This window comes from Harpia harpyja, chromosome 17 (genome assembly GCF_026419915.1).
Source record: "Harpia harpyja isolate bHarHar1 chromosome 17, bHarHar1 primary haplotype, whole genome shotgun sequence".
NCBI lineage: Eukaryota > Metazoa > Chordata > Aves > Accipitriformes > Accipitridae > Harpia > Harpia harpyja.
In genome coordinates, this window is record NC_068956.1 from 3,601,734 (window position 1) to 3,617,239 (window position 15,506).

Below are 15,506 nucleotides of genomic sequence, written 5' to 3' on the forward strand. Positions count from 1 at the left end.
CTCGTGATGTTTTAGAAGAGTCACAGAAAGAAAAACTCTTTAAAGATGGAGGGAAAAGGAGGTAAAATCAAAAAACGGCAGATCTCGCTGGCCCAGCCTGAAGGTTTTGCAGACAAGGGGAATGCTCTTCTGAAGTCAGACAGTACTCAGGTGTGGTCTGGATATTTAGTGTTGTGGGTATGGGATTTATAAGACGTCGGGCTCAGGAAAGGTCTGGCAAGAGGTTTAAGAGTCTATCAAAGTGGAAAACTGAAAGTGGAGGACCCAAGCTGGAGGAGGGCAAGGAGCAGAGTGCCTCGGTGCTTTTATTCCAGTCTAGGTCAGGCAAAGAGAAAATACTAGAACTGTTTATTAGCCAAACCTGGGAGATGTTGTCTTGGCAGAGGTTTGAGTCCTGACTCGGGGCCAGGAGCTGTAGGGTTGGGGCAAAGCCTGGGGTGCGGAGCCCATCGTCAGAGGCAGTGGGGAGCCCTCGTTGGCTGAAATTGCAGGTGATGTTTGGATCCCGCTCGGTTTGAACTGGAGCAGGACAAGGGACACGTTTCTGGTATGGCCAGGACTCTCTCAAGAGGAGACCTGAAGGACTTGGTTGTACCTCCAGGCCTCCAAGGGGACAGAGTTTTGGGCTCTGCCTGCAACAAGGGGTGGAGGTGAGGGAGAGAGAAGAAACCTCTAGCCCTGGGGACGGCGTCGGTGTTATGATGTGGTCTGGGTTGAAGCTGCAGGAGGGATGCTTTGGATCAGCTGGAGGGACAAGCAGCTCAGCTAGTCTGGGAGGGATGATCTTGTAGGATCCAGCTGCCTCGATTCAGTCTCCTACAGAGTAGCTGCAGCCCCGTTATCTCTTCTGCTCCTTGAGCACAGTTCTCTGCATCTTTTGAAGTTCAATTGCTTTAATTATCTGAGAGGCTGCAGAAGCTATTGAAGGCAGAGCATTTGCATGCAGATGTGCTGCATTTTATCTGTGCTAATGATGAGTTTTCTGAATGAATTTGCCAGTTACCCAAACCTCTTAACGAAGCATCTCTGTGACCTGTAATGCCCAAGAAAAAGGCTCTCTAGGCTATCTCAAGCAATGCCCTGTGACTCTTCTGTCCTTCCCTCTAGCCACTCACAGAGGTACAGGTCTGTCTTTAGACCATAATGTTGTTGCCCACCTGGCAAGAAAACCAGCACGAGTGTATTGATGTGGTACAAGGCTTCCAGTGGAGTCAGTGTGACCGGATTTAAAAGAAGCCAGTCCAGACGTTCAATTAGAAGCCCTGAATAAATAATAGAAATACATGTTCAGTCCACTCCTGCAAAGATAGCATCTTTTTTTTTTTTTTTTTAATACAAAAAGTGATCAAAATGGATGCCGAGAAGGGCACAGCGCTCCTGTTACCTCGTGGGGTAGGTGGTCTGTGTTCAACGCGATGTGCGTGTGGGGTGACAGCCCTCTTGGGATAAGAAAGGCCTGTGTGGCTGGACAACCACAGATGGAGGTGTCTCGATTCTGCACGTGCGACTCTACCCTTCCTAGGCTGTATTTCTCTGATGCCTGGAAACCTGCTCTGTGTGAGACATGCCATGTTTGAACATAGACATTGCTAAACGATACCAGCCCCACGTCCTTGTGCTATTCCATCCCAGTTTGGGCTGCCATATATAAACCTGGGGGAGCCCTGGAGAAGGTTCCTGCTGTCAGCAAGGTTTTGCTGGGAAGCCCCAGGGCTCCTGAGTGAGCTCAGGAGCGCTTTGTTGTTGCTGGTGCTCTGGGCTGCTCCTTGCAATTATTAACCAGGGTCACGGTCGGGGTGCTGGGGCGTGGAGGGTTGGTGAAGCGATGACTGTCGCCAGGGGCTGGGCATTGGGAAAGTCCATTAATTCACCTTTCGGTGCTTGTCCTGGAACTTTTGCTGATCTACAAGGGTTTTTAACCTTGCTGTGGCCTGGGAAACAAACCTAATGTAATGCGTGTCTGCCACGGTAAGGCTGGCTCTGGGCTTAAATAGCACTTGGGGACGAGTTGAGGGGTACCCAAAACTGAGTTTCTCTGTTCTCCTCAAACCATGAGTGGGTTGGGATGAGCTGGACCCAGAGTGGTGAATATCTTCAGCTCCTCTCTTCTTCCCTTGACCAAGGCTGGCTGCCTGGTGGCAAGTTATAGCCACCTTCTTCCCACTGCTTTTGGGTCTGTCCCTCTGCCATCTCCTTTTGCTGTTCTTCCACCCCTGTCCCTGCTAGTCCTCCGTCTCTCCAGCCTCCTGCATTTGCCGGTCTGGTGGGGGATGCTGCCACCAGCTTTGCTTTGAGCTTGTTACTGCTGCCTGTGCCAGGATGCCTTCAGACATATGTCCTGGTCCCATCTGACTTTAATGTCTGAGTTGAGCAGAAGGACCAGTCTGGCTGATGCCACGAACGCCTTTTCTGTGCAGCGCTCTTGCTAGACAGAGCTTGCCACCAACGCAGAGTTATTAGGCTGTTTACGGTACAGGGCTGCCCTTTCTTCCTGCAGCTCCGACATCGGCTCTGTTTGCAAACGGTGACTCATATCTGCAAGGAATGAGGAACTCCCGGGGCCAAAAGCGTCCCCAGTGTGAGTTATCCAAGCAAAAGGGAGCTCCTGGCCATCATATCCCGCTGGCTCCTGCAGGAGATGGGTATCCAAGGATGCAGAGACCCTCCCACTAACCCCAGCCTTCCCAGGAAAAAACATATCCGAACACCGTGCCTCCCCGCAAACCCGCTGGCTGGCTGTATCTCTCCTTGTGCTGTCTTCTTGCCGTTAAGCAACAAAGGAGCAATGTTCTGGAGAAAAAAAAACAGAGGAAATAAAGCAAGCATGATAAAAATCACCATGCGTTGCTGGAAACGGCCTCCAAATGTGACATCTGACCTTCGGTTGATTTTGTTGCCAGCCAGGCTCGCTTTGGTGATACAGAGTCACTTGCAGTAGTTTTCTGCTAGGTCGAGTGACCCTGGCCCCTTCCCTGGCTGTGCTGCAAATGCAGTTTTTAATGGAAGATTACTTTTTTCTTGAGGTTTTTGCAGTAATAGCCAGCTGTTAGACAGCACCTTCCTCTGTAGGTCTCAGAGTGCTTTGCAGGAGGGACCAGGATCCCTGCAGATGGAAAGTGATGCTTTTTCCCACTCCATAGAGGAGGAGGTATCATCAGGGAGCATTTGCCATACTTAAGTGCTTGCAAAAAGCCGTATCGATGCAGCGGGTTTACTTGCTCAGAACAAACAGCCCTTAACCCATCAGGATTTTTTTGAGACTAAATCCACTCCATCTACACGGAGTTTTTGAAGGGGGATGGCTTATCCCCACGTGCACGCACAGAAGACTAACCCTCTGGCTGAAAGGTGCTGTGTTCAGGTGTCTGGATTCAGATCCCAGCTGTGCTGCAGCAAATCACTGACAACAATCAGAGCTTGATAGAAATATAATTAAGAACAAAAATGGTTGTTTCACCTTTAGCCTAGTGGAGTTTTTAGCTCTTAGATGAGAACAGAGATACTACTGGATAAAGAGGAGAGATAAAGGCCAGAACGGAACAGTCAGTCTTCCTCTCTTCTTTTTGTTTCAGCAAGTAACTGCTGTAAATGCTCAGTAATTTGCATTTTGGCTAAAGCAGCTTCTCTGGAAAGACATCCAACTCTGCTCAGAAACATCTGGAGATGAGCTACCTATGACTTCCCATAGGAAATAGCTCCCCTGGTTAACCGCAGGCAATTTGAGAAGAAATGATGTCTTGTTTTCTAATTTTCATCAGTGTGGCTTCACCTTCCAGTCCTTGCAGATGTTGGTAATGCAGGATGCTACGCGGTGCTGCTGGCCCTGGGCCATGCCACTTCAAGTCCAAAGCAAAGCTACGGTCGATACACAGATGGGAGTTGGAAAGGGCTTCGGGAATGGAGCTCATACCTGCTGTAGACTGTGTGCTGGTGGTGCTGATGGCCTTTCAATGGGACTGTCACTTTGTAGCCCATGACTTGAGGCTTTTTTGTTCGTAGAGATGTTGGCTAAGAGGTGTGGAGTGCTTATCTCGTGTTCCGTGTAGAGAGTGATTCACGGTTCAACTGCATCTTTCCGGGTCCTGGAGAAAAAGTGTATAAAGCTGTCCTTGTGTCAGCAAGCGTTTCCTCCGCTGAGCTGGACTTTTGTGTTGGTAGGTGGAAGGGCAACCCCATGTCTGTCAATAGAAACACCCAAGGAAGCTGGAAAAAATGTTTTAAATAACATTTTTAGAAAGAACTTGCCTGCTGTGAACACCCTGCTATGGGCTGCAGTGTTGTACATTGCACCCATAAGGCTGCGCCTGGTTGGGGATTGGGCAACCACATGCCTGGTTCCTGCTTTGTCTTCTTCTCGGACGATCCTATGGCTTTGCAACGTGTTATCGAAGATATCTCCTGTTCAGTGAGAACAGGGCTGGAGAACCCTGGCCAGCAGATCCTGTCCTCTAAGGACAAAGTGTTTTGTCTGACCTGGAGGCAGGCGACTGTAGGATCTACGAGCAAGGAGCCCTTTGCTCCTGGCTGGGGTGCAGCTTTGCGATAACGCAAGCGTGGTGAGCCCGTGCCAGCTAGCCGTGGTACAGGAGCCTCCGAGCTGGAAGGGAAGGAGAAGAAGCGGTTTGGGGAGGGGGGGAAGGAAGAGACTTTCAGCAAGTATTTGGTCCTGGCCAACGCAAGCACTTTCAGTCCCTCTCCCCGTTGCGGTGCTCGGAGCCTTGATCGTTACCAGCTGGCAGGTGCTGGAAGGAAGGGAGGATGCTGGAAGTGAAAAGGGGGAGTCCACAACACCCCTGAGTCATATGTCAGGCTCCCTTCTGGAATAAAATAGCATCCTGTTTAACTCCTTCATGGCCGGACTGAGGTTGGGCTCAGACCTCTGTTTCCAAAAAGTCAGCTCTGCTAAGAGTTGTGAGTGCAGATACCCCTCCCTGCTCACACACAAACACATCCATGTGCGAGTGTAGGGGTGTTAATTCGGACCAGGCACGAAAATGCCCAGTTCTTGTGCTCCTGGAGCATCCTAGCTTGGCGCAAGAAAGCAAAGAGTAATTAGGCAGCCCTTGAGCATTTTAATGTGGCAGATCGGAAGTTCAGCCTGGTAAGCGTGAAATGCTGCAAATTAGAGAGAGTAATGAATTTTAACACTGCCCTAAGAAGATTCCCCCGTCCCTTCCTTTTAATTATTTTGCAAGGTTTTTTTTTTTTTTAAATGATCCTGAACAGTATCCCTTCTCCTTCTGCTTGGCATTTCCTTTGCAACTCAAATCCATCTCCACCCTCTCGTGTGAGAGCAGCCCCGCAGCGAGGACAGATGGCTGTCAAGGTGATAGTCGCTGTGGGGTGGGATAGCAGGGCAAGGAGTTGACCCTTTTCCCCCAGGCAAATTTGGGTGGCAAAACGGCTGGAGCTCCTTGGCCGAGAGGGCCGCAGTCCTGTTTTCATAGGGATGGACGTTGCCCAGGGTGTCTCGTGGAAGTCGGCGTTGCAAGGGTCATTGGAAAACTCAGCTCCAAGCTGTCGTTGCAGAGCTGCCCGGGGAGGAGCAGTAATTTTATGAATGAGCAGCCAAGTGCCAGCCCTCGGCCACAGGGCAGGCTGTGGAGCAGCGTCCAGCATCTCCTGCGTCAAACCCATAACTCCTGCCTTAACTCGAGCGTGTCTTTTAGAAAGGCACCAGACCTCCCTCCCCTCTTCTCCAGGCTCTCTTCCTAAATCTCACTGGTTCTTTCTGCACAACTTCCCGTGGAAATGTCCTTTCCAATCTGTCAGCCCAGCTCATGCACCAGTCCAAGCAATTCATCTGGCATCTCAGTTAACAGCAGCATCCTTCCCTCTCAGCCTTTGTATTCGTGCAGAAGGCAGCCGCCAACCATCCTTTCCCAGCGCTGCTGCTTTGCCTGGGTCTCTCTAGCAGCGAGTGCTATCACTGCGAAAGTCCTGCCTGCTCGTCCCTCAAAAGGAGCTCATCCCCACCACCTCCCTGGGGACATCTCCCCTGTCCTTCACCCCCTTCCTCTGCTGGAGGTCTGGAGGCTGGCTCGTTCCCTGGCCCTCTTAGCAGGGTGGATGCATGTTTTGACTACTGGCTGCATTCCCTAACTGCTCGGTGAGGCTGTCTGCTTTTCTGCAAGGAGTAAATCTGGTGTATAATTCAGGTTTTGCTATCAGGCTATTTATTTTCAAGGTTTTTCTGAGGGCAGGTGATGCACTTGGGCCTCTTTGTAGCATCTGGGAACGTCCTGATGCTGAGGAGAAAATCCTGTGAGCATCGCTATAAGCCCTTTATACCACAGCACCTCAACACATTGCTGAGCTGCCTTCAAAGGCTCCTGTGTGAATTAATACTTTTGTAACTGGCCCTACGCAGGCACGGTCCTAGCCTTGGTTTCTAAATAGAGCAGGTCATGCAGGGCGCTGAAGGCAGAGCTGCTCTCCTTGTTGTTGGCCTGCAAGCTAAGATGTTATAAACTATAAAATCTCAAATCAAAAATCCTGGAGGATCATCGCTAAATGCTCACTACGTTCTTCCTCCACATCGGGGACATGGGAGTAGAGACATCGGGGTAGGTGGGTTGTTGGCCATCCAGTCCCACTGGTCTCCTCCTGGGAGATGCATCTACTTGTTGCCCCAGTCCATCCTGTGCAGTCTGCCCAGGGCGGTGCCTCTCTTGCAGTTCAGATCGTGTTTAATTAAAGGCCTAATTGCCCCTTTGCACAGTTATTTGCAGTCGCTGCATCTCAGGGCTTGGGGCTGGGACACACTAGGTGGTTTGGAGAAAGGTGGCTGGCTGGCAGAAAACACCCCACAAGGTGCTTTAGCAACTGATCCTCAGCGGCAGAGACCTGTGGAGCAGCCAACAGGGAGATTATTTTGGGTTCACTTAAGCTCTGAGTGATGAGCACTTGTGCTGCTAATCAGGCTGATAAATACCGTCAGTTAAAACCTATGCTTTGCTCTTCTGCTTTGCAGAAGTGAAGTGTTTTTGTCTCTCCCAGACGAGAGGAGGCTGGCTGGGTGGGAGATGCTCTCGAAGGACTGCTCTGATCAGCATGGGCATTGGTTTAGCTCTCAAACACCTACTTTCCTGCAGCTAATCCTAGAGATTCATTAACAAGGGATGTGACACTGCTCCTAAATTGATGCCTGACTGTAAGTGATCATATAATCCTTGGGATTGTGGATGTTTACAGATTACCTGCTTCCAATTAGCCTTTATTGCAATTTCCTTGTCCCACCACGCGTGATGATACCACAGTAAGCATATGGTTTCTGTATGTCTCACTGGGAGCAATGAGTTAAGTCAGCTTGCTGGATGCATCTGCCCGCAGGATGGGCACCTTTCGTTTTCCTGTGGATGGTGTTGGAGACCACAGTTGGGATTATGTGGCACACAAAACCCCATTTCTTTAGGAAACCAGACTAGGTGTTTTCAGACTAGGGCCACTAATGGTCAACATTTTGAAAAGGACATCCCATTTTGGGGAGAGAGAAGGGTTCTACATGGCTGTTATAAATAAATACAGAGAAACTTTAGGGAAGGAGCTTTGGAAGGAGGTCTGTGATTTAGTAGAGGGGAACAACGTAGAGCACCCCCCTCTCCTTGTGCTTGCTGTGGGGACAAGGCGACTCGACCTGCAGGGCGGAGGGATGAGGACCTGAGCAAAGGGGTTGGTACCCACTGACCAAACGACAGGGGTGATAGAGTGGTGATGGAGAGGTGCTGCTCTATCTTTGAGGGGCATTTGGGCAACGGTTTCCTGCTGTCTTCTGGATTCCTAAATTCATGTCTCTGCCCTGGAAGCTAGATGCTTGTCAAGACAGAATAATTAATCCAGAAACACATGGCGGTCTGCCAGGAGGCCTTTTTATAATTAAAAACAGATCTGATAAAGTCTACTGAGAAACTGGCGTCTCTGATGAAATCATGAAATGTATGGCTGTGATTTGAGGCTGCATCGTGGGGGTGCTCCGGGTAGGGCTCAGCCCCCATAAAACCTGGGGACACTCGTCTTGCAGGGAATGTCTTCTCCTCCTTTGCCTCCGAGGGCTGTGTTTTTCCCAAATGAGTTACAAATTCACTAAGAGGCAGGACACCAGTTATCATCTCCTACTGTGCCTGTTTTGGTGGCGTTTGGCCAGCTTGGGGGGCTAAATGGGAGTCCTGTGTCCAGGGGATCAGCAAGGTACATGCAGAGGGCATAGAGGAGTCATCTGTCCCTCCTCATTTGGATGCAGGATTTTCCCTGCCTGTTTAAATTGGTGATGGAGCACGCTGATACCTCCTGGAGTGAGCCAGAGGTGCTTCATTGGACTATAAATGTGGGGTCTAGCGATGCAGCCAGATCTGGGGAAAGGCAGAGGCTGCGTGGTTATCTCCAGGCACAATGTCTTGGTCCTGCCACTCAGATGCTGCAGTGGAGGATTGAGTGTCCCTGGCCAGACCCTGCCCCATCTCACTCCCACTCTGCCTGTCCTCCCAGGGCCGGCGGGGAAGGATGTTTTCCTCGGTGAAGCCATACGAGAACCAGCGCTACGCCTCCCTGAAGAAGGATTGTCAACGACGGAAGCAGCTCTTTGAGGACCCGCTTTTCCCCGCCAACGACGACTCGCTCTTCTACAAGTCAAGGATCCAGGGCATCCAGTGGAAGCGGCCGAAAGTAAGTGAGCCTGTCCCCTTGTACCTCGACACTGCTTTACACTGTCTCTGCTCTCAGGCATCCCCGAAAATGCACAGCACATCCTTCACCCAGGGTGCTAAGCCCCAGCCGACATCTCCTCTCGCCAGCAGGGTTTATTTGCCCAGGTTCAGCATCGTGAACCTCTGGGACGCCAGGGAGGTCTGCTGCACCCTGTTCTGCCCCCCATGAGGCCCGAGAGCAAAGGAGACTTCTCTGTGACTCAGTTTCCCCATGCATAAACCACAGAGGTGGTTTGCAGCCGGGCTGGTGTTGGGTGCTCTTGTTAAGCCTGGTGGGTCCAGAAAGGCAGAGTGTTATCTCTGAATACTCTTGGTGGTCCATTTGGAAAGGGAAAAGACGATAAGATTTGGGTAGGTGAGGTGGGTTTGGGGTCTTTGGGGGGTAGGTGATCTAACCCGTCCTTCCTCTCCTGTGCAAAACTGGTGTCCTCTGCCTGTCCTCTGCAAAAAGCACCCTGTGTGTCCTCCACGCTGCTGTGTCTAGCATGGAGGCAGGTTGTGGGAGCCTGGGGCTAACATTGCCTGTCTCCAGTGCTGCCTGTCCCCCTTCTGCTGTCCTCCGTTCCTGCCCAAAAGATGCACATCAGGGCCTGAGGGCACTACGTCTTGGGGAATTTGTATGCCCTGGTGTGGCCATCTGCTCGGGTTTGACCACGAGGCCGCTTCTCTGACTGCCGTGAAATACAAGGCATCCCAGGGAGCAATGATAATTGGGTAGAGGCAATATTACAGCATCTAACACACCTGGGTCTCCTTCCTTGCCGGCAGGGAGGAGCAGCCCTTGCTGCCCAGCCTGTGCTCTTTCACACGCAGCTCGGTGGCATTTCAGCGTGGCAGGGTCGCCTGAGCTGCCGTTGTCCTTCTTGACCCTGCTAGCAGCCCAGAAAATCAGCTGGCCTTTCGCGAGACAGTGCTGCATCTGTCTGGGTGAGGGCAGTCTCGGGGGGGTGGACAAAAAGGCTTTGTGTGAAGGGAGGAATGGAGCTGAACTGATTCTTTCTGTGTGGCAGGAGGGGCTGAGCCCCCCATTATCCCACCGTGCTCCTCGTGGGAGGAGGTCTGACTTCCCTCTGCTCTGCCTTGGGCTTTTCCATGCCAGCTCTGTCTGGACATGGGGTTTGTGCAAGGCTCTGCATGCATTTTAGCTTATTCCCCTTGTCCGCTGGAGTCAAAGGATGCTCTGTGCACAGCTGCCTTCTGAAGACAGGGCTCACCATGGTTTGGGCTCATTGTGGAGGACATGAAAACCCCTTGCACGTCCCACATATAGGTGATGCCCAAGACTTTCTAAATAACTTTCTTTGGGATTAAAGGGTAAGGACGTATTTGACACCCCCTTGCTGTTTTGCATTCAGAGACACACATTAATTCAGCCCCATGTCTAATGGCAGAGGGTTGGATGCAGCTGTAGAGGGGCAGAGGTTGCTTGTCTTCTGCTGAGCATCTATGTCTCAGAGCTTGCTGCATGGGCCACAAATGACTCTGGTTATTCAGACTTTATCATGCATAGACTCGTCGGTGCTTCCTTTCAGGGAGGAGGGAGACCTTTTCTGAATGCGTGACCCACCTCGACTCCATCTGCTTTTCTGGCTTTCAGCTCACTTGCAGTCCTTGGTGTTCAGGCATGTAGCATCAACTCTTGCTGAGGAAGACCTGAGGTCAGCCAGCAAGGCATCATCCTGTTGCTGCCCTGCTCCAGAGACCATGAGGTCTTTCTAAGAAAGGTTTCTGGACCTCCTGGTCTTCACCTGTGTGGTGACATGTTCAGCTAGGTCCAAGCCCATCCCTGCTGAAGCATGGGGTGAATTCAAGCTCTCTCCAACCAGCCAGCTCTGCGGTTTGAACAGAGGTTCCTTCTGGCATGGGCTGGCAGTGGGAGTGGGTGCTGGAAGTGGGTCCCGCACGCAATCAAGGTCCTGTGCGCTTAACTGGAGGTGGAGATGGTCCCTCTTTCGCTGTTTCTGCACTAGGTAAAGGGAACTTTGCCAGCAATTTCATCACCAGGAGTCTGTGCTGAGCAATAGCTGTCTCCTTGACGCCACTGTCTGGTAGGATCATCTGATCAGACCTGTCTAGCTGCCTTGATCACCAAATCACCATAAAATAAGAATTTGACCTCACATGTGCCCTGGTTACTGCTGAAGTTTCCAGAAGCCTCTTTATCTAGAGGGCTTCTCAAGGTTCTTTCCTTTCAGTTGTCCATTTTGGCGAAAGTGACTGAATTTTAAGGGGAGAAGAACTGCTTTGTGCCAGCCAGCTAATGCACAGTGACATTTTTAGTTGCTGGACCCAATTCTGCCTGAATTCATACCAGTTCTCTAAGGGAGACACCCCAGCAAAACGTGCCAGCATCTTCTGCAAGAAAGCAAATGTGGTGCATCTGAGTGTTAGAGATCTTGATATATATCTCACCACTTTGCTATCTGCAAGAGAGCTGGGAAACATCATCGGCTTCTCCAATTTAATGCAGTATTCAGTAGGGTCCAAAATGTCCACGAAGTTCAAATCCACTGCTCTGCTTGTGTGGTAATTGCACAGTACAGTTATTAAGCCTCACTAAGTCCCTGCAGCGTCCTCTTTCTGTTACAACCAGCAAATCTTTCCTTAGGCAATCACATTTTATTCTTGTTTAGAAAAAAAACAGTGATACTTCCAACTTTTGGCAAGTGCTGTTTTGAGGACTTCCTGACCCAGAAATGGAGTCTGCCAGTCCCCGGGGATGCTGTCTGCGGGGAGGGGATGGTGTGTACACACCTCTGTTATCTCTCAGGGCCACAGCCTTGGTTTGTTTTGGAGAGTTTCAGCTGAAACTGTGTGATAAAATGCAAGAGCTCATCATGCTTCAAGCCTTGCTGTGAGAGCAGAGTGGGTGGAGAGGGGAAGCAATTAAAAACAACTGTTTGCTTTCTCAGAACGGCTGTCACTTCTGGTCTATGCAGAGAAGTGATACATAAGAGCTAACTTTTTCAGGCAAAGCACTGGTATGTGAAAAGTCACTGTAGTAAACTCACTGGGGTGGTGGGAATGAGGTTTGATGGAGGCAGGATCTCATTCCCATGTATTTACATGGCACTCGTACAGATCTAAACAGCTCATCTCTCGTGTGTGCATCTGTTCCTTCCCCACCAGAACCTGCCCTCATCCTTTCTGCTCCTCCATGTGCTCCCAAAGCCTGAGGTTGCTTTGGCAAAAAAACCCAAAAACCAAAAAGGCAATCTTTGCAGTGCTCTCCCTCTTGCTTGAGGTTTTTCTGGGCAAGGGGGAAAAGACAAGACTGAAGGGTTTCGCTGGAACAGCCCATGAATAACCCTTCCCAGGTCAGGCTGTTTTGCTTCAACTTCCCCCTGCATCTGGCGTTGCAGCGTTTCTTGGAACGGGCTCAACCTTATTCTTTCCAGCGGGGTGTCCTCCCTCCCTCCCTTCCTCCCTGCTTTCCCCTGGCCTCGAGCCCTGCTCTGGATGCCAGATCTTTGCAGAGGGAGCAGCTGTTTGAGCCCTCTAATCAGGCTTTGGCTTTGGCGGTTGTTTGCCAGAAGTCTTCGGGATGCAGCACGGTCAAGCCAGAAAGCTAATTGCTCAAGTGTATCGGAGGGAGGGAAGCCGTAGCATCAGCCTGAGCTGGGAAAGGGGTCCCAAAGATCTTTGTTTTAGTGAATCCACTTAAAAATGAGACCGGCTGGTCATTGCTGAGCCAAAGCAGCTTTTGGAGCTGGCTAGGGCAGCATCAGCGGCTCTTTCTGGCAGCAGCACTTGGCTATTGCATTAGAAATTAAACCTAGCGTTTTGTGCTAAGCCCAAATCCTAGTTCCTTGCTCGAAACTCCTTTTCCCTCACACTCTGCCTGCTGGCATATGAGGGCGAGGGAGATCTCTGTAATTCAGGCAAGTAGTACCACCCATAGAGAAGGTCTTAGCCTGATCCTTAAGCTCTGGGTTTCGCCCTCCCTGTTTGAGACAGGAATGCTGGCAGGGCAGCACGGGAGCAGGAGTTTTAGTCTGTGCATTGGTGAGCTGGTCTGGGCTTTTGGGAGCTAGGTAAATGGGGAAGGGTGGTACTGCGGAGAAGGGAAGGGGATGGATGAGATGCAGGCTGAGAGGCAGAAATAAGGGGGGATCTGGAGCACCCGGCTGTGTCTGTTGATCCTGTGGGAAAAAAAAAGTGATGGCCCAGGGTGGAAGAAGCTCATCTACCCTGGGGGAAAACAGTTCATCCCTTCTAATCATCACTGTCCCAAACTCTCTTCTTGGGTACGGGCTGCTTCCAGTGATGCCACGGGATTGGTACACAGTTAAATTAGGGTTGTTAGTACCCCTTAGCAAGGGCTTGCTTTCTCTCTGCAGCAAGGAGGGCCACGTGGTTCAGGTTCAGTCCGCCAAGCGATGACCTGCTGCAGAGACTGGTCGCTAGCCAGGACAAATTTGGGCATCACTGTGATCTTGTGGGAAGCAAATGAAGCCTGGTGGGAAGCTTACGCCATGCACAGATGTGATGTTGAACCATGTGAACCACTCCTGGGAGGCAGGAGTGGTTCCCTGTCGACAGCAGCGTGTCGCAGGACCTTGCAAAAGCACCTCATGGTCTTCCCTAAGATGCAGAGCGGTTGGGGCAGGAGATCTCAAAGATGCTTGGGAGGGGACATGGTGGCAACTCAATGCTGAGCTGCACCAAAGGTGGTGGAAGGAGAGAGGCTGTGACAAAGCACGAGGGTTTCCAAGCAGGCTGTCGTCACAGTGGCTGGGTGGCTCAAGGTGACGTGCGATGATGGTTGAACCTGAGCTGCACCTCTGCACTGTGAGTTCAAGCCTGGCTGGCTGCAACCACCAGAGAAACTCTCTTGGATGAAGACTACACCCTCCCGTCTCCAGGGGAAGAGTTTTGCCCTCCAACCCTGTTTCTCAGTAATTTTCTCTCTCCAGCGTTTGCTCGCAAGCGCCGAGTTCTCTCTGTCATTGTCAAGGGAATTTGTCACCGATTAAACAGCACAAAGGTAAATTCTTGCTAAATGGTAATATTATTTTATCTGGGTGCGGAGGCAATGTCATCTGGAGGGGAAAGTCAGAGAGTCAGAGTAGTTTTGGGGGAGACAGAGAGGCCAGGTGTTTTGGGAAGGGTTGCGGGAAGCGGGGGGTCTTAGGGCAGTAGGGCCATGGCATTTTCAGCCCTACTGTGGCACTGGAGAGATATGCTCTCATTCACAGCCCTGGTTTTTTTTTTCCAGCCAGACAAGAGGAATCTTGTTTTAGAAACTGAGAAAATACCATTTTTCAGTAGCCACTTCCCTATTGGCCTGACATATATCTAACTTGACTTGTGTATAGGGGTTTTGTCCATAATACCCATTGTCTCCTGAATTCGATGCTATTGTGTTTGGAAGATGAGGAGACGTTGCAGGATGGGAGAGCATATTTCAGATCCCCTTTTCCTTTTGTTATTAAGCACTTAGCTCCTTTCGCTTGCTGAATGAGGGTTATACAATCAATCCCCACAGGGTTTTCCTGGAAGGGGAAAGGAGTCAATGAACTAATTCACTAAAAGCAGGACCGGCACTTGCCTGCTCTCAAGTTTCTGCATTAAAAGGTCTTTTTCCCAGTGTATAGCGCAGGCTGAGAAGCTGGCAAAAACACAAGGGTGAAGATAATGGGGAAGACAGAGGTTAAGTTCTTGCAGTTCCTTGCTCTGAGAGTTCACCTGAAGCAGGCGCTCGGAGGCAATTAAAATGATAATGGTCATTGGGAGCAATAATAACCTTCTGGTGCCCCACCTGGACCATCCTCTGCCAGAAATACTAACCTCTGGCACCCACACTCCAGGGATGTCTTTGCTCAGCTTTTTGCAGCTTTTTGGCCTGTCTCACTCAGTTTTGGTCCTGCCCAAAGGATGCTTGTGGTTAGCATTGATGCTGTGGCTCCTCTGTGCTGCTGGATGGACTGAAGGCTCGTCTCCACCAAGCAGAGTCTGTCGTCTGTCTGTGATCCATCATGGGAGTCGGAGTCCTTCCAGACCTTTGCGTTTCTCAGCTTAGGGATTTATGAGACACTCGCCTGTTAATTTATCTGCTGTTTTCAGTAAAGCCTGGAGCTGAGTGCCAGTCTGGTCGCTCCTTGCCAGGAAAGGATTTGGTCACCATTTAATGCAATCTCTAAATTGACCTTGTTCTTACATTTTTAAGCCATTCACAGACTCGCCCTGTCCCTTCTCCTCAAGGATGGACAAGAGAATTTTTGTTATCATTTATGCTCATTTTAAAATGTCTCTCCTCTCGTTAAACGTGATGGTGACCCTGGCAGCATTCCAGCAGATCTTGCCAGATCCTCCCAGGGCCACAGGCCCGTGGCCTTAGGCAAACACGCTCTCCCCCTTTCCCCCAAAGAGGATAGGGAGTGACAAGCTGCCCAGTGTGAGTATGGCTCACTGCAGCCTTTGATAAGAAATTATCCAGCCAGTCTGCTCTGTCCTTGGCATCAGAAGGACACGGCCTTAAATGCAAAAGCAACAGTAAAATCAGTGGATTAGACTCATTGCCTGCTTCTTAATGCAACTGCACATCGGTTTCTAGAAATTATTGTATTGGTAATGGGGAAGAGCATAACGGTAGCAGAGGTTGTCACAGAAAGGAGCCCTGGGCATCCACTGCCCTCTGAGCTCCATGGGAGGTGTCCTGGTTTCAGCTGGGATAGAGTTAACTGTCTTCCTAGTAGCTGGTACAGTGCTATGTTTTGAGTTCAGAGCGAAGAATGTTGATAACACTGATGTTTTCAGTTGTTGCTCAGTAGTGTTTAGACTAATGTCAAGGATTTTTCAGCT

The 15,506-nt window shown here is 50.5% G+C and overlaps 1 protein-coding gene across 3 annotated transcripts in view; it reads left to right on the forward strand.

Annotated features, from left to right (window-relative positions):
• Nucleotides 1-15,506, forward strand: part of CAPN5 (calpain 5) — a 58,895-nt gene that overhangs the window by 10,333 nt on the left and 33,056 nt on the right. For all 3 annotated transcript variants that reach the window (XM_052812408.1, XM_052812407.1, XM_052812409.1), the window contains one exon: nucleotides 8,485-8,661. In XM_052812408.1, coding sequence (XP_052668368.1) covers nucleotides 8,500-8,661 — 162 coding nt within the window. In that variant the 5' untranslated portion in view covers nucleotides 8,485-8,499. The remainder of the gene's footprint in view (nucleotides 1-8,484; nucleotides 8,662-15,506) is intronic.